The sequence below is a fragment of the Aotus nancymaae genome, unplaced genomic scaffold (genome assembly GCF_030222135.1).
Source record: "Aotus nancymaae isolate 86718 unplaced genomic scaffold, 86718_ANA_hifiasm-v0.15.2.pri h1tg000040l, whole genome shotgun sequence".
Taxonomy (NCBI): domain Eukaryota; kingdom Metazoa; phylum Chordata; class Mammalia; order Primates; family Aotidae; genus Aotus; species Aotus nancymaae.
Genome location: NW_026988454.1, coordinates 38,851,166 through 38,876,306, shown reverse-complemented (window position 1 = coordinate 38,876,306; position 25,141 = coordinate 38,851,166). Strand labels below are relative to the sequence as shown.

At 38.2% G+C, this 25,141-nt stretch overlaps 2 protein-coding genes across 2 annotated transcripts in view; both read left to right on the top strand.

Annotated features, from left to right (window-relative positions):
- LAMA2 (laminin subunit alpha 2) overlaps positions 1-25,141 on the top strand; it is an 886,276-nt gene that overhangs the window by 48,748 nt on the left and 812,387 nt on the right. The window lies entirely within an intron of this gene.
- Positions 15,949-16,467, top strand: LOC105721277 (peptidyl-prolyl cis-trans isomerase A-like). Its single transcript, XM_012458265.3, has one exon. The coding sequence runs from the start codon at positions 15,973-15,975 to the stop codon at positions 16,465-16,467; it is 495 nt and encodes a 164-aa protein (XP_012313688.3). The 5' UTR covers positions 15,949-15,972.

The window sequence follows — 25,141 nt, the reverse complement described above, 5'->3', positions numbered from 1 at the left end:
TTTTCAACTTGGCAGCCAACTTTTTATTTTATTATTTTAAGAAAATTATATATATATATATAACTTAAAATGGAAGATTGCATAAATTATAAGTGGACAGCTTGATACATTCTCACCAAGAGAACATATCAATGTAACAAACACCCAAATAAAGAAATGCTATGTGATTAGCTCCCTAAAATCCTCCATTTGGTTACTGTCTAGCCAATTACCGACCAAGGGCAACTACCACACTGACTTCTAACACTGTAAATTAGAAATTGGCAGAGATTTTGAAAGGCAGTATATCCCACTGAAATGTGAGGAAAATTCCATTGATGATTTTACACCTAAAACTGCATGAATATCTTTAGCAACAAAACCTACTTTCCTCCAGAGCACATAGGAACCTGCCTCTGCCTATGTCTCATTTCCTCTGGAGCATTTTTAGATTAAATTTTAGATCTTGTAGTCTGGTGATGTAGTACGCTTTGACATAACATGGAGTAAGGATGCCATGGGGGTGCCTGGCTTATGTAGGGAGTACCTGGATTGTCTGTGATAGTCACTGGGAGAAAGGGTTAAGGGGAGAGCAGCCATGTCCTTTCCTTCTCCCTTTCACCCTGTTCCATAATGACCACCACTGTTTATTCTTTAAATAAATGAAAAGGGAAAGAAACAAAAGTGTCATTTAAGGGTTCCAATTTAATTTTCCTGCTTTATTCTTAAGCCCTGCTTAATCTTTCTTGATTTTACCTTAAGGAGTACAAGTCTCTTTTGGCTGATCCACTTTCCTTCAAGGAACCAAAAGTGAACACAAGCAAACAGGTTAAAAGATAGCTCAGGAGCACTGGTCAATGTGTGCCCTGTGTGTTTGGCTCAAGTAGAGGGAAAACATGATTTGCTTTAAAAGAATAATGGTCATTGCAATGTCCTGCTGCTGTTCTGGGGTTCAGAGTGTGATACTCTGCATCCAGTTAAAATAATCTCTTGGCCATTTACCACAGCTAATAATGAGCAATTAACAGAACCTACTGAAAATGCAGATGCACCCTCTTCAAACTACTAAGAGTTACTCCTCATGTTGGAACATTGAGAGGGATTTGACTTTGAGAAGCGTGGATAAATGATTTGGTTTAAAACTAGAGACTCTGGATTATACAATACTCATAGCATTAAGCAAATTCAGAATTAAAAGAATATGCCTTCAGAGAGACAAATGCCATAGGATCTGTCTCATGTGTGAAATCTAAAAGAAGCCAAACTTGTAGAAGTAGAGATTAGAATGGTGGTTACCAGAGACTGAGGATGGTGATGGTGGATGGAGAAAGGGGAGATGTTAGTTAATGGGTACCAAGTTTCAGGCAGTAGGTGTAAGTTCTGCTGATCTATTACACAGCACAGTGACTGTAGTTAATAATAATGTATTGTATTTCAAATTGCTAAAAGAGGATTTTAAATGTTCCTATCATAAGAAATGATAAATATTTGAGGTGATAGTTATGCTAATTAGTCTATTGGATCATTCCATGATGTATACATGTATTGAAACAACCTCATACCTCACAAATAGATACACTTATTATGTCAATTAAAAGTAAAATAAAATACTTAAAAAGAATGTGCTTAAATAATATATTTTTTTCATTAAACAATAATCTTAGTAACACTACAGTGAGAACCTATAAACTTAGCAATTTCTAGAGCTGTCATTTTAATTGGATTTAAAAGGGATATTATAGTGGATAAAACCTTCAAAATATTTTATATAGTAGTGCCACAGTTTATTATGCAGAATTCATTTAAAGTACACATGCAACACATCACGTCAGCTTCTTGTAATCCTTGCAATAAGTAATTATTGAGAACAGTTGAGAGGGCGACTTTACGAGTTTAACAAAAAAGGCTCTCCCTTAGAAACTTGCAGTCTTCTTGAAGATGGAGATTCTGAATCAGTTTTGGCTCACTGTCACTCTTGCCTGAAATAATATGTGGAAAGCCACATTAATGGGAGTGAGCATAGTGTATCTGGAGGAGTAGACAGGTCAGTCCAACTGAATGCCATGTGTATATGTGTCTGTTTATGTATTTATACACCAAGAGTAAAATAAAATAACGAAGAATTCATAAAATTGGACGTGTTTTGGATAGTTTTGTATTGTCATAAACACAGTTACACTCAATAAATGTGGAATGAATAAGTCAAAGGACAAAAAGCTTTGAATGCATACAGGAAGCTGAGAGTGTTCATCTTGAAGGTAGCCAGAAGATATAAGTTATTTCTCTCTTTGTGGCCAGAAAGGCTAGAATTCCTTTTATAGACAGAGCAAAGTTGCAAGTTTTCAGACGGATGGGAACTGAAACAACATTTTAGCTTTAAAGATAAAATCCTACCTAATATTGTACATATTTAAATTTATGTGAAGTTGCCCATAGGCAGTGGAATAAGTTAATCAAATGCTAAAGAAATGTCAAAACACCTTATACTTGAACATAAACTTGGTAGTTCAGTATCCTATAAGGTATAACCAATCCATCCATCCCAAAGCCTAATGTCACTTTTTTTCAGTGACATTAAATGCTTTAAATTATGTCAGCAAGATTTGTAGCAATGTCAAATGCTAGAGTGATTAATATCAAATGTTAGACTGATAAAACCCACCCAAATATCATTATATATAATTATATGTTTGTGTGTATATAGATATATGCCAAAATACTATACAAGTCTATACATACGTTATATAAATACTGTACACACACATACACATGCATAATTATTAACTAAGTTTTAAAAATTCCATGTGATGGGATGTGTTTTTAACATTAAAAAAAATTAGCTCATTAGATTTTCTTGTTTTTTTTTTTTTTTCCCGACAGGGTCTTGCTCTGTCGCCCAGGCAGAGTACAGTGGCATGATCTCAGCTCACTACAGCCTCCACCTCCCAGGTTCAAGCAATTCTCCTGTCTCAGCCTCCTGAGTAGCTGGGATTACAGGCTAAATTTTGTATTTTTAGTAGAGACAGGGTTTCACCATGTTGGCCATGCTGGTCTCAAACCCTGGACCTCAAGTAATCTGCCCACCTAGGCTTCTCAAAGTGCTCGGATTACAGGAGTGAGTCACTGTGCCCAGTCAGCTCATTAGAGTTTCTGATAGGATTTCAAATATTATGTCTTTGTCTGAAGTCAGATCTATAACTTTAAAAATATAAACTAGTTATTTTACTTTATTTGCTTTCATTTTTTTTCTGATTTTTTAAGTAATTATTTCTAACAAAATGGTCCACTTGGCTGTGCTTATGTGTATAGCTGATGTCAGCATATTTTTTTGTGTGTGTTTATCATCTTTTTCTTTCATCTACAAAGAATAAAATTAATTTTTGTGTGTGTACAGTTCTCTGAGCTTTAATATCTATAGATCTGTGCAAGCACCAATCAATACAGAATAGTTCCATCACCTCCTCCTCAAATTCTCTCACATTACCAGTTTGTAGTGAAACTCTGTCTCTGACACCTAACCTCTGGCAACCACTAATTAGTTCATCATCTCTGTAGCGTTACCTTTTCCAGAATATCTTATACCATAGTTAGCCTTTGAGACTTGTTTCTTTCAGAAACCTTTGAGACTGGGAACTTAGCAAAATGTCTTTGAGCTTCATCCATGTCATTGATCATATCAATACTTTGTTCCTTTTTATTGCTGAGTATGATTCATTGAATGAATGCATTATAGTTTACTTAGCCATTCACTCATTGAGTGACATTTAATCCATTTCCAGTTTTGGATGATTATGAATAAAGCTGCTATAGACATTCATGTACAAGTTTTTCTGTAAGTATCAAGTTTTCATTTCTCTAGAGCAAATATCTAGAAATAGGATGATATGGTTATACTGTAAGTACATGTTAAACTTTATAAGACTCTTACAAACAGTTTCAGAATGTCTGCCATTTTGTATTTCCACCAATAATGTGGGAGAGTTTCTTCCAGCTGCTCTGCTTCCTCACTAGTACTTGGTATTCCCCCCAATATATATATATAAATATAAGTGCAATAAAATATTTAGATTTAATAAATCTAAATATTTTATTGCACTTTAGGTTCAGGGGTACACGTACAGAACATGCAGGATTGTTGCATAGGTACATACATGGCAATGTGGTTTGCTGCCTCCATGCCCCTGTCACCTATAACTGGCATTTCTCTCCATGTTATCCCTCCCCAACCTCCCTACCCCTCACTATCCTTCCCCTATTCCCCCTAAACAGACCCCAGAGTGTGATGCTCCCCTCCCTGTGTTCATGGGTTCTCATTGTTCAATACCTGCCTATGAGTGAGAACATGCGGTGTTTGATTTTCTGTTCTTGTGTCAGTTTGCTGAGAGTGATGGTTTCCAGGTTCATCCATGTCCCTACAAAGGACATAAACTAATAGTTTTTTAAGGCTGCATGGTATTCTGTGGTGTATATGTGCCACATTTTCCTTGTCCAGTCTACCATCAATGGGCATTTGGGTTGATTCCAGGTCTTTGATATCATAAACAGTGCTGCAATGCACATATGTGTGCATGTGTCTTTATGATACAATGATTTATAATCCTTTGGATATATGCCCAGTAATGGAATTGCTGGGTCAAATGGAATTTCTATTTCTAGGTCCTTGAGGAATCTCCACACTGTCTTCCATAATGGTTGAACCAATTTACACTCCCACCAACAGTGTAAAAGTGTTCCTTTTTCTCTACATCCTCTCCAGCATCTGTACATTCTCTATAGCATCTGTTTTCTCCAGATTTTTTAATGATCGCCATCCCAACTGGTGTGAGATGGTATCTCAATGTGGTTTTGATTTGCATTTCTCTAATGACCAGTGATGATTAGCATTTTTTCATATGTTTGTCTGCCTCATCAATGTCTTCTTTTGAAAAGTGTCTGTTCATGTCCTTTACCCACTTTTGAATGGGTTTGTTTGTTTTTTTCTTGTATATCTGTTTTAGTTCTTTGTAGATTCTGGATATCAGCCCTTTGTCAGATGGGTAGATTGCAAATTTTTTTTCCCCATTCTGTTGGTTGCCGGTTTACTCTAATGATTGTTTCCTTGGCTGTACAGAAGCTGTGGAGTTTAATTAGGTCCCATTTGTCTATTTTGACTTTTGTTGCCAGTGCTTTTGGTGTTTTAGTCATTAAGTCCTTGCCTATGCCTATGTCCTGAATGGTTTTGCCTAGGTTTTCTTCTAGGGTTTTTATGGTGTTAGGTCTTATGTTTAAGCCTTTAATCCATCTGGAGTTAATTTTAGTGTAAGGTGTCAGGAAGGGGTCCAGTTTCTGCTTTCTACACACTGCTAGCCAGTTTTTTTTCCAACACCATTTATTAAACAGGAATCCCATTGCTTGTTTTTGTCAGGTTTGTCAAAGATCAGAGGGTTGTAGATGAGTGGCATTGCCTCCAAGGCCTCTGTTCTGTTCCATTGGTCTATATCTCTGTTTTGGTACCAGTACCATGCTGTTTTGATTACTGTAGCCTTGTAGTATTGTTTGAAGTCAGGTAGTGTGATGCCTCCTGCTTTGTTCCTTTTGCTTATAATTGTCTTGGCTATGCGGGCTCTTGTTTGGTTCCATATGAAGTTTAAGGTTGTTTTTTCCAGTTCTGTGAAGAGGGTCATAGGTAGCTTGATGAGGATAGTGTTGAATCTATAAATTACTTTGGGCACTATGGCCATTTTCATGATATTGATTCTTCCTAACCATGAGCATGGAATGTTTTTCCATCTGTTTGTGCCCTCTCTTATTTCTTTTTTTTTTTTTGCATTTTTTTTTTATTGTATTTTAGGTTTTGGGGTACATGTGAAAAACATGCAAGGTTGTTGCATAGGTGCATACGTGGCAGTGTGATTTGCTGCCTTCCTCCCCTTCATCTATGTCTGGCATTTCTCCCCATGCTATCCCTCCCCAACTCCCCACCCCCCCGCTGTCCCCCCCACTACCCCCAAACAGACCCCAGTGTATAGTGCTCCCCTCCCTGTGTCCATGTGTTCTCATTGTTCAACACCCGCCTATGAGTGAGAACATGTGGTGTTTGATTTTGTGTTCTTGTGTCAGTTTGCTGAGAATGATGGTTTCCAGGTTTATCCATGTCCCTACAAAGGACGCAAACTCATCGTTTTTGATGGCTGCATAATATTCCGTGGTGTATATGTGCCACATTTTTCCTGTCCAGTCTATCATCGATGGGCATTTGGGTTGGTTCTAGGTCTTTGCTATTGTAAACTGTGCTGCAATGAACATTTGTGTGCATGTGTCCTTATAGTAGAACGATTTATAATCCTTTGGATATATGCCCAGTAATGGGATTGCTGGGTCAAATGGAATTTCTATTTCTAGGTCCTTGAGGAATCGCCACACTGTCTTCCACAATGGTTGAACTAATTTACACTCACATCAACAGTGTAAAAGTGTTCATATTTCTCCACATCCTCTCCAGCATCTGTTGTCTCCAGATTTTTTAATGATTGCCATTCTAACTGGTGTGAGATGGTATCTCAATGTAGTTTTGATTTGCATTTCTCTAATGACCAGCGATGATGAGCATTTTTTCATATGCTTGTTGGCCTCATGTATGTCTTCTTTTGTAAAGTATCTGTTCATATGCTTTGCCCATTTTTGAATGGGCTTGTTTGTTTTTTTCTTGTATATCTGTTTTAGCTCATTGTAAATTCTGGATATCAGCCCTTTGTCAGATGGGTAGGCTGCAAAAATTTTTTTCCCATTCTGTTGGTTGCCAATTCACTCTAATGACTGTTTCTTTTGCCATGCAGAAGCTGTGGAGTTTGATCAGGTCCCATTTGTCTATTTTGGCTTTTGTTGCCAATGCTTTTGGTGTTTTGGTCATAAAGTCCTTGCCTACGTCTATGTCCTGAATGGTTTTGCCTAGGTTTCCTTCTAGTGTTTTTATGGTGTTAGGTCTTATGTTTAAGTCTTTAATCCATCTGGAGTCAATTTTAGTGTAAGGTGTCAGGAAGGGGTCGAGTTTCTGCTTTCTGCATATGGCTAGCCAGTTTTCCCAACACCACTTATTGAACAGGGAATCCTTTCCCCATTGCTTGTTTTTATCAGGTTTGTCAAAGATCGGGTGGTTGTAGATATGTTGTGTCGCCTCCGACGCCTCTGTTCTGTTCCATTGGTCTATATCTCTGGTTTGGTACCAGTACCATGCTGTTTTGGTTACTGTAGCCTTGCAGTATAGTTTGATGTCCGGTAGTGTGATGCCTCCCGCTTTGTTCTTTTTGCTTAGAATTGACTTGGCTATGCGGGCTCTCTTTTGGTTCCATATGAAGTTTAAGGTGGTTTTTTCCAGTTCTGTGCAGAAGGTCATTGGTAGCTTGATGGGGATAGCGTTGAATCTGTAAATTACTTTGGGCAGTATGGCCATTTTCACGATATTAATTCTTCCTAACCATGAACATGGAATATTTCTCCATCTGTTTGTGTCCTCTCTTATTTTGTTGAGCAGTGGTTTGTAGTTCTCCTTGAAGAGGTCCTTTATGTTCCTTGTTAGTTGTATTCCTAGGTATTTTATTCTCTTTGTAGCAATTGTGAATGGCAGTTCGTTCTTGATTTGGTTCTCTTTAAGTCTGTTATTGGTGTATAGGAATGCTTGTGATTTTTGCACATTGATTTTGTATCCTGAGACTTTGCTGAAGTTGCTTATCAGTTTCAGGAGATTTGGGGCTGAGATGATGGGATCTTCTAGATATACAATCATGTCATCTGCAAATAGAGACAATTTGACTTCCTCCTTTCCTAATTGAATACCCTTTATTTCTTTTTCTTGCCTGATTGCTCTGGCTAGAACTTCCAGTACTGTATTGAATAGGAGTGGTGAGAGAGGGCATCCTTGTCTAGTGCCCGATTTCAAAGGGAATGCTTCCAGTTTTTGCACATTCAGTATGATATTGGCTGTTGGTTTGTCATAAATAGCTTTTATTATTTTGAGATATGTTCTGTCAATACCTAGTTTATTGAGGGTTTTTAGCATAAAGGGCTGTTGAATTTTGTCACAGGCCCTCTCTGCATCAATTGAGATAATCATGTGGTTTTTGTCTTTGGTTCTGTTTATGTGGTGAATTACATTTATAGACTTGTGTATATTGAACCAGCCTTGCATCCCCGGGATGAATCCTACTTGATCATGGTGGATAAGCTTTTTGATGTGCTGTTGCAATTGACTTGCCAGTATTTTATTGAAGATTTCTGTATCTATGTTCATCATGGATATTGGCCTGTAGTTTTCTTTTCTTGTTGAGTTTCTGCCGGGTTTTGGTATTAGGATGATGTTGGTCTCATAAAATGATTTGGGACGGATTCCCTCTTTTTGGATTATTTTGAATAGTTTCAGTAGGAATGGTACCAGTTCCTCTTTGTATGTCTGGTAGAATTCGGCTGTGAACCCATCTGGACCTGGGCTTTTGTTGGCTGGTAGGCTCTTAATTGCTGCCTCAACTTCAGACCTTGTTATTGGTCTATTCAGGGTTTCGACTTCTTCCTGGTTTAGGCTTGGGAGGAGGCAACTGTCCAGGAATTTATCCATTTCTTCCACGTTTTCTAGTTTATGTGCATAGAGTTGTTTGTAATAATCTCTGATGATGGTTTGAATTTCTGTGGAATCTGTGGTGATATCCCCTTGATCATTTTTTATTGCATCTATTTGGTTATTCTCTCTTTTCTTTTTTATTAGTCTGGCTAGTGGTCTGTCTATTTTGTTGATCTTTTCAAAAAACCAGCTCCTGGATTTATTGATTTTTTGTAGGGTTTTTCATGTCTCTATCTCCTTCAATTCTGCTTTGATCTTAGTTATTTCTTGTCTTCTGCTAGGTTTTGAGTTTTTTTGATCTTTCTCCTCTAGCTCTTTCAATTTTGACAATAGGGTGTCAATTTTAGATCTCTCCTTTCTTCTCATGTGGGCACTTATTGCTATATATTTTCCTCTAGAGACTGCTTTAAATGTGTCCCAGAGATTCTGGTATGTGGTGTCTTCGTTCTCGTTGGTTTCGAAGAACATCTTTATTTCTGCCTTCATTTCATTGTTTATCCAGTCAACATTCAGGAGAAAGTTGTTCATTTTCCATGAGGCTGTGCGCTTCTGGGTTGGTTTCTGAATTCTGAGTTCTAACTTGATTGCACTGTGGTCTGAGAGACTGTTCGTTATGGTTTCCATTCTTGTGCATTTGCTGAGGAGTGATTTACTTCCGATTATGTGGTGGTCAATTTTAGAGTAGGTGTGATGTGGTGCTGAGAAGAATGTATATTCTGTGGATTTGGGGTGGAAAGTTCTGTAAATGTCTATTAGGTTTGCTTGTTCCAGGTCTGAGTTCAAGTCCTGGATATCCTTGTTAATTTTCTGTCTCATTGATCTGTCTAATATTGACAATGGTGTGTTGAAGTCTCCCACTATTATTGTGTGGGAGTCATCTCTTTGTAAGTCTTTAAGAACTTGCCTTATGTATCTAGGTGCTCCTGTATTAGGTGCATATATATTTAGGATCGTTAGCTCTTCTTGTTGCATTGATCCTTTTACCATTATGTAATGTCCTTCTTTGTCTCTTTTGATCTTTGTTGCTTTAAAGTCTATTTTATCAGAGATGAGAATTGCAACTCCTGCTTTTTTTTGCTCTCCATTTGCTTGGTAAATCTTCCTCCATCCCTTTATTTTGAGCCTTTGTGTATCCTTGCATGTGAGGTGGGTTTCCTGGATACAGCACACTGATGGGTTTTGGCTTTTTATCCAATTTGCCAGTCTGTGTCTTTTGATTGGGGCATTTAGTCCGTTTACCTTTAGGGTTAATATTGTCAAGTGTGAATTCGATCCTGTCATTTTGATGCTAGCTGGCTGTTTTTCCCATTGGTTGCTGAAGATTCTTCATTGTGTTGATTACCATTTCGTGTGTTTTTGGAGTGGCTGGTACTGGTTGTTCTTTTCTATGTGTAGTGCCTCCTTCAGGAACTCTTGTAAAGCTGGTCTGGTGGTGATGAAATCTCTGAGTATTTGCTTGTTCTCAAAGGATTTTATTTTTCCCTCACTTATGAAGCTTAGTTTGGCTGGATATGAAATTCTGGGTTGAAAGTTCTTTTCTTTAAGGATGTTGAATATCGGCCCCCACTCTCTTCTGGCCTGTAGGGTTTCTGCTGAGAGATCTGCTGTGAGTCTGATGGGCTTCCCTTTGTGGGTAACCCGACCTTTCTCTCTGGCTGCCCTTAGTATTTTCTCCTTCATTTCAACCCTGGTGAATCTGATGATTATGTGCCTTGGGGTTGCTCTTCTAGAGGAATATCTTTGTGGTGTTCTCTGTATTTCCTGGATTTGAATATTGGCCTGCCTTGCTAGGTTGGGGAAGTTTTCCTGGATAATATCCTGAAGAGTATTTTCCAGCTTGGATGCATTCTCTTCGTCACATTCAGGTACACCTATCAAACGTAGATTAGGTCTTTTCACATAGTCCCATATTTCCTGTTGACTTTGTTCATTCCTTTTTACCCTGTTTTCTCTAATCTTGCTTTCTCGTTTTATTTCATTGAGTTGATCTTCGACCTCTGATATCCTTTCTTCTGCTTGGTCAATTCGGCTGTTGAAACTTGTGCATGCTTCGCGAAGTTCTCGTGTTGTGTTTTTCAGCTCCATCAATTCACTCATATTCCTCTCTAAATTGTCCATTCTTGTTAGCAATTTCGTCAAGTCTTTTTTCAAGGTTCTTAGTTTCTTTGCATTGGGTTAGAACATGTTCTTTTAGCTCACGGAAGTTTCTTATTATCCACTTTCTGAAAGCTTATTCTGTCATATCATCACACTCATTCTCCATCCAGTCTTATTCCCTTGCTGGTGAGGAGTTGTGCTCCCTTGTAGGAGGAGAGGTGTTCTGGTTTTGGGTGTTTTCATCCTTTTTGCGCTGGTTTCTTCCCATCTTTGTGGATTTATCCACGTATCGACTTTGTAGTTGCTGTCTTTCTGATTTTGGTAATTTTAAGTCTGCAGCAGCAGAACTCATAAACCCCCTTTTCTTCCCCCCAGGTGTTCTGTCCCAGGGAGTTAGGGCTTTATGCTTTTCAGCTGTGTTGCTACCGTTTTCCCTGCCCACAAGGTGGCAGCCTAGTCACACTGAGCCTGCAGAGGCTTCGCTGAGCTGCTGTGGGCTCCACCCAGCTTCCATGTGAACTTCCCTGCAGTCCTGTTTATATGGGTGTAGTTAGAACTGCTTCCGCTATGTTGGCCCGCCCCTGTAGTGAGGGAGTCTCTGTAGTGGCGGGTTGCCTTGGTTATGGCAAATTACCCTGGGAACTGCAGGGTGTTTCCCAATGGAGGACACCCCTCCTCCACAGAGCTGGACCGTCCCAGGTTCAGCCATGCTTTCCGTGGTGCCCTCTTTGCCCGGGAATCTCTTGGCTTGACTCCTTGCCTCGCTCCCCTTGCTGGCCCAGAGGGGACCCAGTCTCGTTCACTCTGCACAAGGAGCCGCTGCCCCCTGCCTCAGGTGCAGGCCGAGCGACCACGCCAGTCCAACCAGCGGCGCTAGCAACCCGTGGAGTTCCTCTGCCTGTGAATCTCCTGGTCTGTGGGCGGTAAAAATCCGCTGCCCTGTGAGCCGCTGCGTCAGCTGAAGCAGCGGCTCTGAGATTAGTGGTGCGCCCTTGCCCAGGAATCTCCTGGCTTGACTCCCTGCTTCAGCTCCCCTTGCTGGCTCAGAGGGGACTCAATCTCTCTCACTCTGCACAAGGAGCCACTGCCCCCAACCCCAGGGTGTAGGCCGAGCTGCTGCGCTGGTCAAACCAGCGGCGCTGGCAACCCGTGGGGCTCCTACTCCTGTGAATCTCCTGGTCTGTGGGCAGTAAAAATCCATCTAGAAATGCGGCGTCCACTCACCCTCTGCACCTTCTCTCAGAGCTGCAATCCTGAGTTCCTCCTAACTGGCCATCTTGGATCCAATCCCTCTCTTATTTCCTTGAGCAGTGGTTTGTAGTTCTCCTTGAAGAGGTCCTTTACATCCTTTGTTAGTTGTATTCCTAGGTATTTTATTCTCTTTGTAGCAATTGTGAATAGCTGTTCCTTCTTGATTTGGCTCTCTTTAAGTCTGTTATTGGTGTATACGAATGCTTGTGATTTCTGGACATCGAGTTTGTATCCTGAGACTTTTCTGAAGTTGCTTATCAGTTTCAGGAGATTTTGGGCTGAGTCAATGGGATCTTCTAAGTATACAATCATGTCATCTGCAAATAGAGATAATTTTACTTCCTCCTTTCCTTATTGAATAGTCTTTATTTCTTTTTCTTGCCTGATTCCTCTGGCTAGAACTCCCAATACTATATTGAATAGGAGTGGTATGAGAGGGCATCCTTGTCTAGTGCCGGATTTCAAAGGGAATGCTTCCAGTTTTTGCTCATTCAGTATAATATTGACTGTGGGTTTGTCTTAAATAGCTTTTATTATTTTGAGATACGTTCTGTCAATATCTAGTTTATTGAGAGATTTTAGCATAAAGGGCTGTTGAATTCTGTCGAAGGCCTTCTCTGCTGCTATTGAGATAATCATGTGGTTTTTGTCTTTGGTTCTGTTTATGTGATGGATTATGTTTATAGACTTGCGTATGTTGAACCAGCCTTGCATCCCTGGGATGAAGCCTACTTGATCGTGATGGATAAGCTTTTTGATGTGCTGTTGCAATTGGTTTACCAGTATTTTATTGAAGATTTTTGCATCTATGTTCATCATGGATATTGGTCTGAAGTTTTCTTTTTTGTTGAGTCTCTTCTTGTTTTTGGTATCAGGATACACTGGTCTCACAAAAAGATTTGGGGAGGATTCCCTCTTTTTGGATTGTTTGGAATAGTTTCAGAAGGAGTGGTACCAGCTCCCCTTTGTATGTCTGGTAGAATTTGGCTGTGAACCCATCTGGACCCGGGCTTTTTTTGGTTGGTAGGCGATTAATTGCTGCCTCAAGTTCAGCCCTTGTTATTGGTCTATTCAGGGTTTCAACTTCTTCCTGGTTTAGGCTTGGGAGGGTGCAAGTGTCCAGGAATTTATCCATTTCTTCCAGGTGTACTGGTTTATGTGCATAGAGTTGTCTGTAGGAAACTCTAATGGTAGTTTGTATTTCTGTGGAATTGGTGGTGATATCTCCTGTATCATTTTTTTATTGCATCTAGTTGATTCTTCTCTCTTTTCTGTTTTATTAATCTGGCTAGCAGTCTGTCTATTTTGTTGATCTTTTCAAAAAAAAACAGCTCCTCGATTTATTGATTTTTTAAAGGGATTTTTGTGTCTCTATCTACTTCAGTTCTGCTCTGATCTTAGTTATTTCTTGTCTTCTGCTAGCTTTTGAGTTTTTTTGGTCTTGCTCCTCTAGCTCTTTCAATTTTGATGACAGGGTGTCAATTTTAGATCTTTCCTTGCTTCTCATTTGTGCATTTATTGCTATAAATTTTCCTCTAGACACTGCTTAAATATGTCCCAGATATTCTGATACCTTGTGTCTTTGTTCTAGTTGGTTTCAAAGAACATCTTTATTTCTACTTTCATTTCATTGTTTATCCAGTAAATATTCAAGAGCCAGTTGTTCAGTTTCCATGAAGCTCTGTGGTTCTGAGTTAGTTTTTTTAATCCTGAGCTCTATTTGATTGCACTCTGGTCTGAGAGACTGTTTATGATTTCCATTCATTTGCATTTGCTGAGGAGTGATTTACTTCCAATTATGTGGTCAATTTTAGAGTAGGTTTCATGTGGTGCTGAGAAGAATGTATATTCTGTGGATTTGGGGTGGAGAGTTCTGTAGATGTCTATTAGTTTTGCTTGGTTCAAATCTGAGTTCAAGTCCTGGATATCCTTGTTAATTTTCTGTCTCATTGATCTGTCTAATATTGACAGTGGAGTGTTAAAGTCTCCCACTATTATTGTGTGGGAGTCTAAGTCTCTTTGTAGGTCATTAAGAACTTGTTTTATGTATCTGGGTGCTCCTGTATTGGGTGCATATGTATTTAGGATTATTAGCTGTTCTTGTTGCATTGATCCTTTTAACATTATGTAATGCCCTTCTTTGTCTCTTTAGATCTTTGTTGGTCTAAAGTCTATTTATCAGAGACTAGGATTGCAACTCCTGCTTTTCTGTGCTCTCCATTTGCTTGGTAAATCCTCCTCCATCCCTTTATTTTGAGCCTATGTGTGTCCTTGCACGTGAGATAGGTTTCCTGGATACAGCACACCGATGGGTTTTGACTTTTTATCCAGTTTGCCAGTCTGCATCTTTTGATTGGGGCATTTAGCCCATTTACATGTAAGGTTAATATTGTTATGTGTGAATTTGATCCTGCCATTTTGATGCTAGCCAGTTGTTTTGCCCATTAGTTGATGCAGTTTCTTCATTGTGTTGATGTTCTTTACCATTTGGTATGTTTTTGGAATGGCTGGGACTGGTTGCTCCTTTCTACATTTAGTGCTTATTTCAGGAGCTCTTGTAAGGCAGGCCTGGTGGTGACAAAATCTCTCAGCAATTGCTTGTTCATAAAGGATTTTATTTCTCCTTCGCTTATGAAGCTTAGTTTGGCTGGATATGAAATTCTAGGTTGAAAGTTATTTTCTTTAAGGATGTTGAATATTGGCCCTCACTCTCTTCTGGCTCATAGTGTTTCTGCTGAGAGATCCTCTGTGACTCTGATGGGCTTCACTTTGTGGGTAACCCGACCTTTCTCTCTGGCTGCCCTTAGCATTTTTTCCTTCATTTCATCCCTGGTGAATCTGATGGTTATGTGCCTAGGGGTTGCTCTTCTTGAGAAATATCTGTGTGGTGTTCTCTGTATTTCCCAGACTTGAATATTGGCCTGCCTTGCTAGGTTGGGGAAGTTCTCCTGTATAGTATCCTGAAGAATGTTTTCCAGCTTGGATTAATTCTCTCGGTCAGATTCAGGTACACCTATCAAATGTAGATTAGGTATTTTCACATTATCCCATATTTCTTGGAGGCTTTGTTCATTTCTTTTCACTCTTTTTTTCTCTAATCTTGCCTTCTCATTTTATTTCATTGAGTTGATCTTCAATCTCTGATATCCTTTCTTCTGCTTGATTGATTCAGCTATTGAAACTTGTGTATGCTTTGCGAAGTTCTTGTGTTATGTTTTTCAGCTCCATCAGGTCATTTACGTTCTTCTCTAAGCTGTTTATTCTCGTTAGCATTTCATCAAACTTTTTTTTCAAGATTCTTAGTTTCTTTGCATTGGGTTAGAACATGTTTTTTTTAGCTCAGAGAGGTTTGTTATTACCCTCCTTTTGAAGCCTGTTTCTGTCAATTCATCAGACTCATTCTACCTCCAGCCTTGTTCCCTTGCTGGTGAGGAGTTGTGATCCTTGGAGGAGGAGAGACATTCTGGTTTTGGCTGTTTTCATCCTTTTTGCACTGGTTTCTTCCCATCTCCATACATTTATCTACCTGTTGTCTTTGTAGTTGGTGACTTTCAGGTGGGGTCTCTGAGTGGACGTCCTTTTCATTGAGGTTGAAGTTATTTCTTTCTGTTTTTCAGTTTTCCTTCTAACAGTCAGTCCCCTCTGCTGTAGGACTGCTGGAGGCCCACTCCAGACTCTGCTTGCCTGGGGATCACCTACAGTGGCTGCAGAACAGTAAAGGTTGCTGCTGGTTTCTTCTGTTATCTTCATTCCAGAAGGATACCTGCCAGATATCAGCCTGAGCTCTCCTATATGAGGTGTCTCTTTGGATACATGTGGGTCAGGGAGCTGCTTGAGGAGACAGTCTGACCCTTATAGGGGCTCAAGTGCTGAGCTGTGAGCTCTATTGTTTCATTCAGAGCTGCTGGGCAGGTATGTTTAAGTCTGCTGCAGGGGAACTCATAACCGCCTTTTTTTCCCAGCTGCTCTGTCCTGGGAAGGTGGGGCTTTATTTATAATTTCCTGATGTGGGCTTTGCAGACACTGCTGCTGCCTGGAGCCTTGTAGTAGCAGCTATGGTCAACCCCACCATGTCCTTCAATATTGCCATCAACAGCAAGCCCTTGGGCTGGGTCTCCTTCAAGCTGATGGCAGACAAGTTTCCAAAGACAGCAGAAAACTTTCATGCTCTAAGCACTGGAGAGAAAGGATTTGGTTATAAGGGTTCCTGCTTTCACAGAATTATTCCAGGGTTTATGTGTCAGGGTGGTGACTTCACATGCCATAATGGCACTGGTGGCAAGTCCATCTACGGGGAGAAATTTGATGATGAGAACTTCATCCTAAAGCATACAGGTCCCGGCATCTTGTCCATGGCAAATGCTGGACCCAACACAAACGGTTCCCAGTTTTTCATCTGCACTGTCAAGACTGAGTGGTTGGATGGCAAGCACGTGGTCTTTGGCAAGGTGAAAGAAGGCATGAATATTGTGGAGGCCATGGAGTGCTTTGGGTCCAGGAATGGCAAGACCAGCAAGAAGATCACCATTGCTGACTGTGGACAACTTTAATAAGCTTGACTTGTATTTTATCTTAACCACCAGACCATTCCTTCTGTAGCTCAGGAGAGCACCCTTCCACCCCATTTGCTCACAGTATCCTAAAATCTGCGCTCTCGCTGCAGTTCCCTTTGGGTTCCATGTTTTCCTTGTTCCCTTCCATGCCTAGCTGGATTGCAGAGTTGAGTTAAGTTTATGATTATGAAATAAAGACTAAATAACAATCGTCAAAAAAAAAAAAAGTTCCTGATGTGCTGCTGCCTTTTTTCAGAGACAACCTGCCCCGCTAGGAGGTAGCCTAGTCACAGTCTGCCTGCAGAGGTGTTGGCTAAGCTGCCATATACTCTGCCCAGCTGCTGTGTGAACTTCCTTGTGATTTTGTTTATAGAGGTATAGTTAGAATGGCCTGGGTAATGGCAGTCTGCCTCAGTAATGGCAGACTGTCTCTGTAATGGCAGACTGCCTCGGTAGTGGTGGACTGCCTTGTTAGGGGCGATGCCCTTCCCCCGACAGAGCTGGACCATCCTGGGTCCAACTGCACTTGCTGTAAAACTCTCAATCTAGAGCATTTCAGATTACTGGTCTTTGTGGGGTGGGGGGGACCCATTGAGCCAGATCACCTGGCTCCCTGTTTCAATCCCCTTTTTTTCAGTTGAATGGGTGGCTCTGTCTCCCAGGTGTTCCAGGCACCAGTTGAAACAACTGCCCAGATTCGTGTAAGTTTTTGTGTGGAGACCTGCTGTGCTGGCTGATCAGCCGTGCTGGAAACTCATGGCACTTTTCAGCCTGGGAATCTCCTGGTCTGTGGGCAGTAATAACTGGTTTGGAAATGCAGTGATCACTCACCCTCTGTGTTGTTCTTGCTGGGAACTGCACTCCAGAGCTGTTCCTATTCGGCCATCTTGAATCTGCCTCTGATGTCAGCATATTAATAGCCAGATGTAGATGAGATATCTTGATCTCTGGTCTCATCACTCCACTGTCACCATCAACACTGTTACCAAGCATAAGCTGGGCAATGCAAGGCAATTATTTTCTGACCCTTGCAGTCTGCATAGTTTGGTTATCTCCTAGATACAATCTCTATAAATAGTGTTTTTTGGGTTCTGGAAACTAAAGTGGACAGATGGCATGGGGGACATAATCACCAATCTTACCCAAGTATATAATAGTTCTGAGTATATAAAGAAAACTTGAGTATTTCTTGTAGTCAGCATGACATTTTGCTCGTAAGTTTCCAACATAAGGTAAATTTTGAAACAGAAAGGTGAGGAAAATAAAGCTTTAGGACTGTTTTCAGCCTGGTATTTTTGAGGAACAAGGGACAGAATCTGGTCATCATTCCGTTTTGCATCTTTGGATTATCATAATCGACTATGTCCCAGATGGATATTAGCGTATTGGTAGGGCACGGGCAGCTAAGTGGTCAAAATTTTTAAAAAGGAAAAGTTACTGGATTGGCTTGAACCATTTCCTTAAAATGGCAGATTAGTTTTACAAGTGGTGTTTTTTAATACAGCTTCATAGCAAAGCAGATTTGTGTGATTTGGCCACCTGCTATAAACATCAATTTTAATCAATCACATATATCTTTGCCAATATAGTTTATCAGTGGTAAATGTTTAAAGATTTTGAAATAAATTTCATGATAAAATTAAGCAGCCATCTGGAATTGTAACATAGATTTTTTTCTAAATGGTTTGCAAGTCATAAATTCTACATACTATATATAGAGAATACACACAGTAAGTGTATGTTCATTTTGTCCCTGTTTACAATATTGTTTTTGAGGACATTTTATTGTGAATAATACAGAAAATTTACCTTCTGAACAGGACCTATCAACAGTTACAGACAGAAAAACATTTGAGCTCTGCCAGTCTAGACCTGTGTGCTTAGAGAGTGAGTCCAGCTATTCTTGCCATAACTGCTTAGTGATTATGGTTCAACCACTGTAGCTCTTCAGTCAGTGTGAAATTATTGTAAAAAATAAAATCTGCTTTCTGTTATGTATTTCAAGTGATACTGCTTTAATAATGTACCCCGAATCCAAGTATAATTTATAAGAAAAATGTTGTTTTATCCTGCATATGCAAGTTAGATATCCTCCCCATCAGAGTAGTAACTTCCCAAACTGTTTAGGAAAGATACAGCCAAAGAATTTGCATAATGATTATGTTGCAATCTGGATTTGTGAAATCAAAGGTCTTGGGTATCTAAATTAGTAGGAATAACACAACCCTCAATCCACTTATTTCAGTACATGGCTTATTTTAGGTTTTCTTTTTTTAGGCTTATTTTGGAATAATTGATTTATTCATTACTAGTAGTAGGGAATGTGGGGGTTAGTTTTCATCTCTTCTTTTATCCCCCTTTTCATACTTCTTTTATTGCTCATTTTAACATGCCACCTGTGGGGGTTTCTCCTTGACATAGCTAGTATTCTTCCAGCTAAGAACATATTTTATTAGTTTTATGGCTTCTCTTACCTTTATTCAAAATCACAGGTCTTGAAAAAAAGGCTGGATGCAAATGTAAAATGTAAAAAAGAACAAAAATTCACTTTAAAAAGGGTTTTGGATTACCGATATAATGTTCTTTATTAGCACTTTTAAATTAAACTATTTTAAAGCCAATAGGGATGAAATCCTCTACTTTTGATTTCTGTGCCACTATTAAAAATACTGTATATGGGATATATCCTACTTTATAGGTATTAACTGTGAACATGCAAATAAAACAAGAATCATATAACCAGTCTTATGGTATTTAAGATTTCATCTAAAATCAAAATATTTTATATATTTGGTGTGTATCCTTAGGTTATCACTTTATACAGAAAGATGTGGAAGTCTTTAATACTTAAAAAACACACATAATAGGCTGTGTACTTACCTATATCATCTGATATAAAACTCCTGTGAGGTAACTAGGGCTGACTCTAGATAACAAACCATCATCAATATACCAGAGGATGTCTCACATAAGCAATATTTGCAACACAACTTGATGTGTGGTATAATATTCATAGTTAAGAATAAGCATATGTTTGGAAATATACAGGAGGAAGCAACTCACTCTTCCTTGAATAGTAATGATTTCACAGAGAAATTAATATTTATACTGGGCCACGAGGAATGTATAGGAATTTCTCTGGTCAAAGTTGGAGGTGAAGAATATTCCAATAAAGAATATGAAATAATATAGTCAGTTAAGGGAAAGCCAAGAAATTGAAGTTCATGAGATTGGGAAAGTAAATAAGACGGTGAAGAATTGGAGTAAGGGGCTTCGAACTCATCTAAGGTCAGATTATGAAGAGCATCATTGCCAAGATAAGGAAAAATTCTGCAGGCATGAAGAGCTAGCCAATATTTTTAAAGCAAGAAGACTGACATCAATTTATAAACTTTTATAAAGAGATTATCAAGTCATACTGTGGAGGTTGTACCAAACAGGAACAGATTGATAGCAGTGCCAATTATACAAAAATGGTACTGATCTATTATTTTATTTTCAGCAGAAAAGGAAGCCATGGGTTTTCTAGGAAGAGTTCTCTTATATGTAACTAATTAGCATTGGCTTTACTGCTAGATTACAATAAAATATATAAAGATTAGATAACATCGTTAATACATAATTTTTTGCATTTTTTATTTTCAACAAGACAGTTTATCATCATGATTGAATATATCTTCATTCTTGTTTCTTCACATTTTTTAAAATAATTTTTTTCATATGTCTGAGCTAGTATTAATCATCCATGTGGTTGAAAGAGGCCATGAGGTTGATAAATGAACTCCACTGTAACTAAAACAACTGTTTTTAAAAATAAATATGTCCCCTCTACCAAGATTTTGAAGACATGTAAAAGCAAAAGCAATTGATCTGTTTTACCTTCCTTACCTGACACTTCCTCCAAGGCAAACACAATGTAAATTGTTAGAAAAATATTCAAAAGGCAGCTGACTGAAAAGAAAAGGTGAAGAAAATATATAAATGAAGAGCACACCAAAAGACAATTTAATTCTTGTACAACGCAAGTTGAAAAGACAAAACATCATGGACTTTGGAAAGTAGGAACTCTTGCTATGAAGATGATTATTACTGTTATATATAATGTCTTTATTTTTTATTCTGTCTTGTTTATACTGTTCAAAATCTCTACTGTGATAGATTATGAAACAGAACATTCTTATGCCTGAAATTGTTGGTCCATGTCAAATATTGTTTGATGGTTTTGACTTGATTTGACAAGTCAGGTCAATCAAAACAATCAAGGCTCTATACCATATCTAGTACAATTAAACTGTCAAAATTTAGATGTTTCGTAATAGTAAAGCATATTAATTGTTTGCTGCAAGGAGTTCAAAGTCCTTACCAGTCCTAGTATGGAAAATGTTAATTTTAGTGAATGTGTAAAGGAATAGTTGGATTAACTTTTGAGCAAAGCGATTTATTTCCTTACTTAATGCAAGACTAGTACTAATGATTCTTGTAACAATTGTCATAAAGATGATTCATATTTTTCTGTGTAGCTTTATAAATGCACCATCTAGCATAAGATAGAAGATTCTAGTTTAATTGCTAACATTTATCTTTTTGGGTCTCATTTTCCCCCTGGAGTAACATTTCTAAAAATGATTAAAAAAAATCATTACTTAAAAGATAGGGCTTTAAAATTGGAATTCAAGGTTATTAGATAAAAATTTCTGTGGGGAAGGAAAGCACATGTATTATCTTGTTATATGTTATTTTGTCTGTTAAACCATAGATATAATTAAGGGGTTAATTGTTATAATTGTCTTTGGGGGTCAAAGTTTAGATTGAATAAGCAATTAAAACTTGCTCTTTTAAATGTAAAAAAGTAGAAATTTGCTTTATAGTTCTCTTTTTAAATAAGCACTTACATGAGAGTTCTTTTCTGTCATTCTCCATCTCTTGCCCTCTGCCTTCTCCAACCTCCATTACTTCCTTTTTGCCTCTTTTCCCTCCATAAATATTTATTGAGAGATTACTGAATGAGTATAAAATGTATTAATGTAGTGACAAATACATTGCCATACAAACAAATGCATAACTTTCTTAGATTAAAAACGCTGTTAAGATTAGTTTTGAGCAATATTTAAAGAAGGGAAGGGCCGCACTGTTGGGGGAAAGACATCATGAGTGAGTGGGCAGTAACCACGGACAAAACTGACCGTGTAGGAACAAGTCCGTAAGTCCAGTTAGGTAGAAGGAGTCTTAGAGGCACTGTAGGACTGGTGGGCAGGAAGTCATGAAGCTAGCAGAGAGGGAAATTCTGAGATGACAGCTCAAGTAAGGAAATAATAAACAAAACTACAGTTCTATATGGCCTTTTAGCAAGCCCTCATGAGGGAAAATCACATGGTACAAAAAGGGGCATTGGCAATAAGGAAAAGGGAGGCACAAGCAATATTGGGCTATCAAAGAGGATAGATTCATTTTAGGAGAAACCAAGTCACTTTGGCTTCAACTGTGAACATTGGTTGGTCCATAGTGTGGATTGGCAAACAGGGTGAACCTTTGTGAAAAATATTAATTTAAATGGATTGGTTAACTGCTATTGCTGTTGTTGTTTTGTGGGGAGATTATGGCTATCGTGCAATCAAAATAGGATCTAAGGAGGACAATTTCAGGAAACATGGTGATTAAGAGCATGTACTTTAGAGTTGGACTGCCTGAATTCAAATCCTAGTTTCACTATTTACAGACTGTGACTTTGGGAAAATTATTCAACCTCTTTGTACCTCAGTGTTCTCATATTTAAAATGGGGAAAATAATAGCACATACCTCCAAAGATTGCCATAAACATTAATTGAAATATTTGTAAAGTCTTAGAATAATACCTGGCCAATAGTAAATGATTGTTAAGTATATACATATATATGTGTTTGTCTGTGTTGTGTGTGTAAGAAAGGCCATATGCTTGAGTAGTTCATGACAGAAATGATAAATACTACCATTTTAGGGGAGAAAACGGCAAAAGTATAATAATGTTTGAACCTGAAGTAAAGCTTGCAGTATGTAAATGATGGAGTGGATCTAGAGTTTATTTCTTCTAGTTTTACAAGGCCAATCTAGCATGTTCTTGCCCAAACATGCTAAATTAGCCTAGATGTATTCTTAGCTCGGCCACGTATGTATTAACAGGATCTAAAGTTTCAAATTTCTACTCAATGGAACAAGGACTATTGAGATTTCAAAATCTTTAGAGTTAGCAAAATTAGACCAGGCTTCTCTTTCTAGGAGACTTGAGAATGTTCGGGGCTAGAAACCTTGATACTTCTGAGAACACTATACCACACAGTCTACGTAAATCCAGACTCCAAACAAACATGTCAAACACAAGACCTAAAAGGATTTTAGAGCTGGTTCAGAGGCTGTTACCTGTATTTACCTCATTAATGAACTGCTCGTCCTTGTGATTTGTGAAATTTTCTGTGGGTGGCACATGGGACTTTTTGACATTTGAAAATCTCATTCAATATTTGAGTCTACGATGTATCCATTTGGAGAGTCCTAAAAATATGAAGATATTTTGTAGAAATTTGAGAATGATGCTGATTAAGAAATGGTTAATTGCCTGGTTGAGAGGTTGATTCAGATTTTCTGTTATTCTATGGAGAGAGTTCTATTGATGACAAAAATGTGAATTTGTTTCTATGTCACGTTGTTAAATCTGGGGAGAGTAGCAAAGAATTATTCTTTACAGTATGTTTTCTAATGATTTGTCCAAACTGATTTTGTATTCCAGAGTCACATACTGCTCTTGGGTGTTTCTCCCCACATTTCCCTTCAGTGGATTATTTATACCTTTAACAAAATGATGAATGGGTCTTTGTATATTCTAAATGTGTTTACTTTCTCTGGAGAATCTGAGTGAAACAAGTACATTCTTGCAGAAGAATCCTAATATGGTTACTATTCCTTTGAAATTGGTTTTATCTTTGATTCTGAGAATTCTCTACAAATCGAATGCTGTATATTAAAAAGCTACAATATTTCATATTTTTAATAGCAGAGGTAAAATTGTAGAAACAAGTTATAATAGAGAAAGGATTTGAGTTTTTTTCTGGAGAGCAGTATTTCATACCATAAAATAAATCCACTTAGGGATTTAGAGAATATTTTCTCTACATATTACTATGAAACTTTTAAGACATAAATTTTTTATACTCCTTCCTGGAAATCCTTTCTCTCTGTTGCCCTTCTCTATACCCCTCCCCATTATTATACTTTGATACTTAAGCATTTCACTACAATTTTGACCTAAGAGATGTATCTGTTTGTTTCCATACAGTAACATATGTTTATTTTAGAGAAGAAAGAATATGGCAAAGTAAAGATATAGAGCAACTGAGACACAAAATTCTGCAGTGACTTGCTTCATTTTCCCCTTCCTATTTAATCAAAGTACTATCAAAAGTTCTATTTAAATTTCTCAAATTAGAATATAGGAAATATCATCCAGAGATTTAAAAAATATAATTATGAATATATGCATAGGTAATAGTACAGAATGTTGCATGAGCTGAAAATGAATATAAGCTTAGCTGTCATTGACTGTACTGAAAATTATTTCTAAGATGGACTTCAGTAAACTACAGACGTTGAAGTTTTTTAAAATTATAAACTGAGATCAAGGCACTGTGTTACTTACATGGGGATGTATGCATGTGCATGACTTGGTCCATACTTTCCAGAAATTTATAATTTAGTTGAAGAGGAAAGAAGTAGATACCGTGAAGAAACAATCTACTTTGTGAGTGGCACAGATTTTGCTGTAACTCAGAAGAATAAAGGCATTTTTTTTTATTGCAGTAGTTTGTGGGGAACAAGCGGTGTTTGGTTATGTAGACAAGTTCTTCAGTGGTGCTTTCTGAGATTTTGATGCACCCATCATCTGATCAGTGTACACTGTATTCAATGTATAGTCTTTTATCGCTCACCACTCTGTCACTTTTCCCCCTGAGTCCCCCAAAGTCCATTGTATCATTCTTGTGATGCCGTTGCATTCTCATAGCTTAGCTTCCACGTATAAGTGAGAACATAGGATGTTTGGTTTTCCATTCCTCAGTTACTTCAGTTAGAATAATGGTCTCCAACTCTATCCATGCTGCTGCAAATGCCATTATTTTGTTCCTTTTTATGGCTGAAGAGTATTCCATGGTATATATATGTATATACAACATTTTCTTTATCTACCTGTTGATTGATGGCTATTTGGGTTGGTTCCATATTTTCAGAATTGCAAATTGCGCTGCTCTAAACATGCATGTGCAAGTGTCTTTTTCATATAATGGCTCCTTTTCCTCTGGGTAATACCTAGTATTGTGATTGCTAGATCAAATGGTAGATCTACTTTTAGTTCTTTAAGGAATCTTCATACTGTTTTCCATAGTGACTGTACTAGTTTACATTCCCTGCAGCAGTGTAAAAGTGTTTCATTTTAAAAAATTTTTTTGGTTATGGAGGCCAACATCTATTTCTTTTTTATTTTTTAATTATGGCCAATTTTTGGCCAACATCTATATATTTTTTTACTTTTTAGTTATGGCCAATTTTTGCCCAAGTAAGGTGGTATCTTGTGGTTTGAATTTGCATTTCCCTGATAATTAATGTTGTTGACCATGACCTATTTTGGGTAAAAGTTTGGCTTTGGGA

What these genes read in the sequence shown, in the direction of transcription:
- LOC105721277 (XM_012458265.3), top strand. Translation starts at nt 15,973, where the DNA reads ATGGTCAACCCCACCATGTCCTTCAATATTGCCATCAACAGCAAGCCC.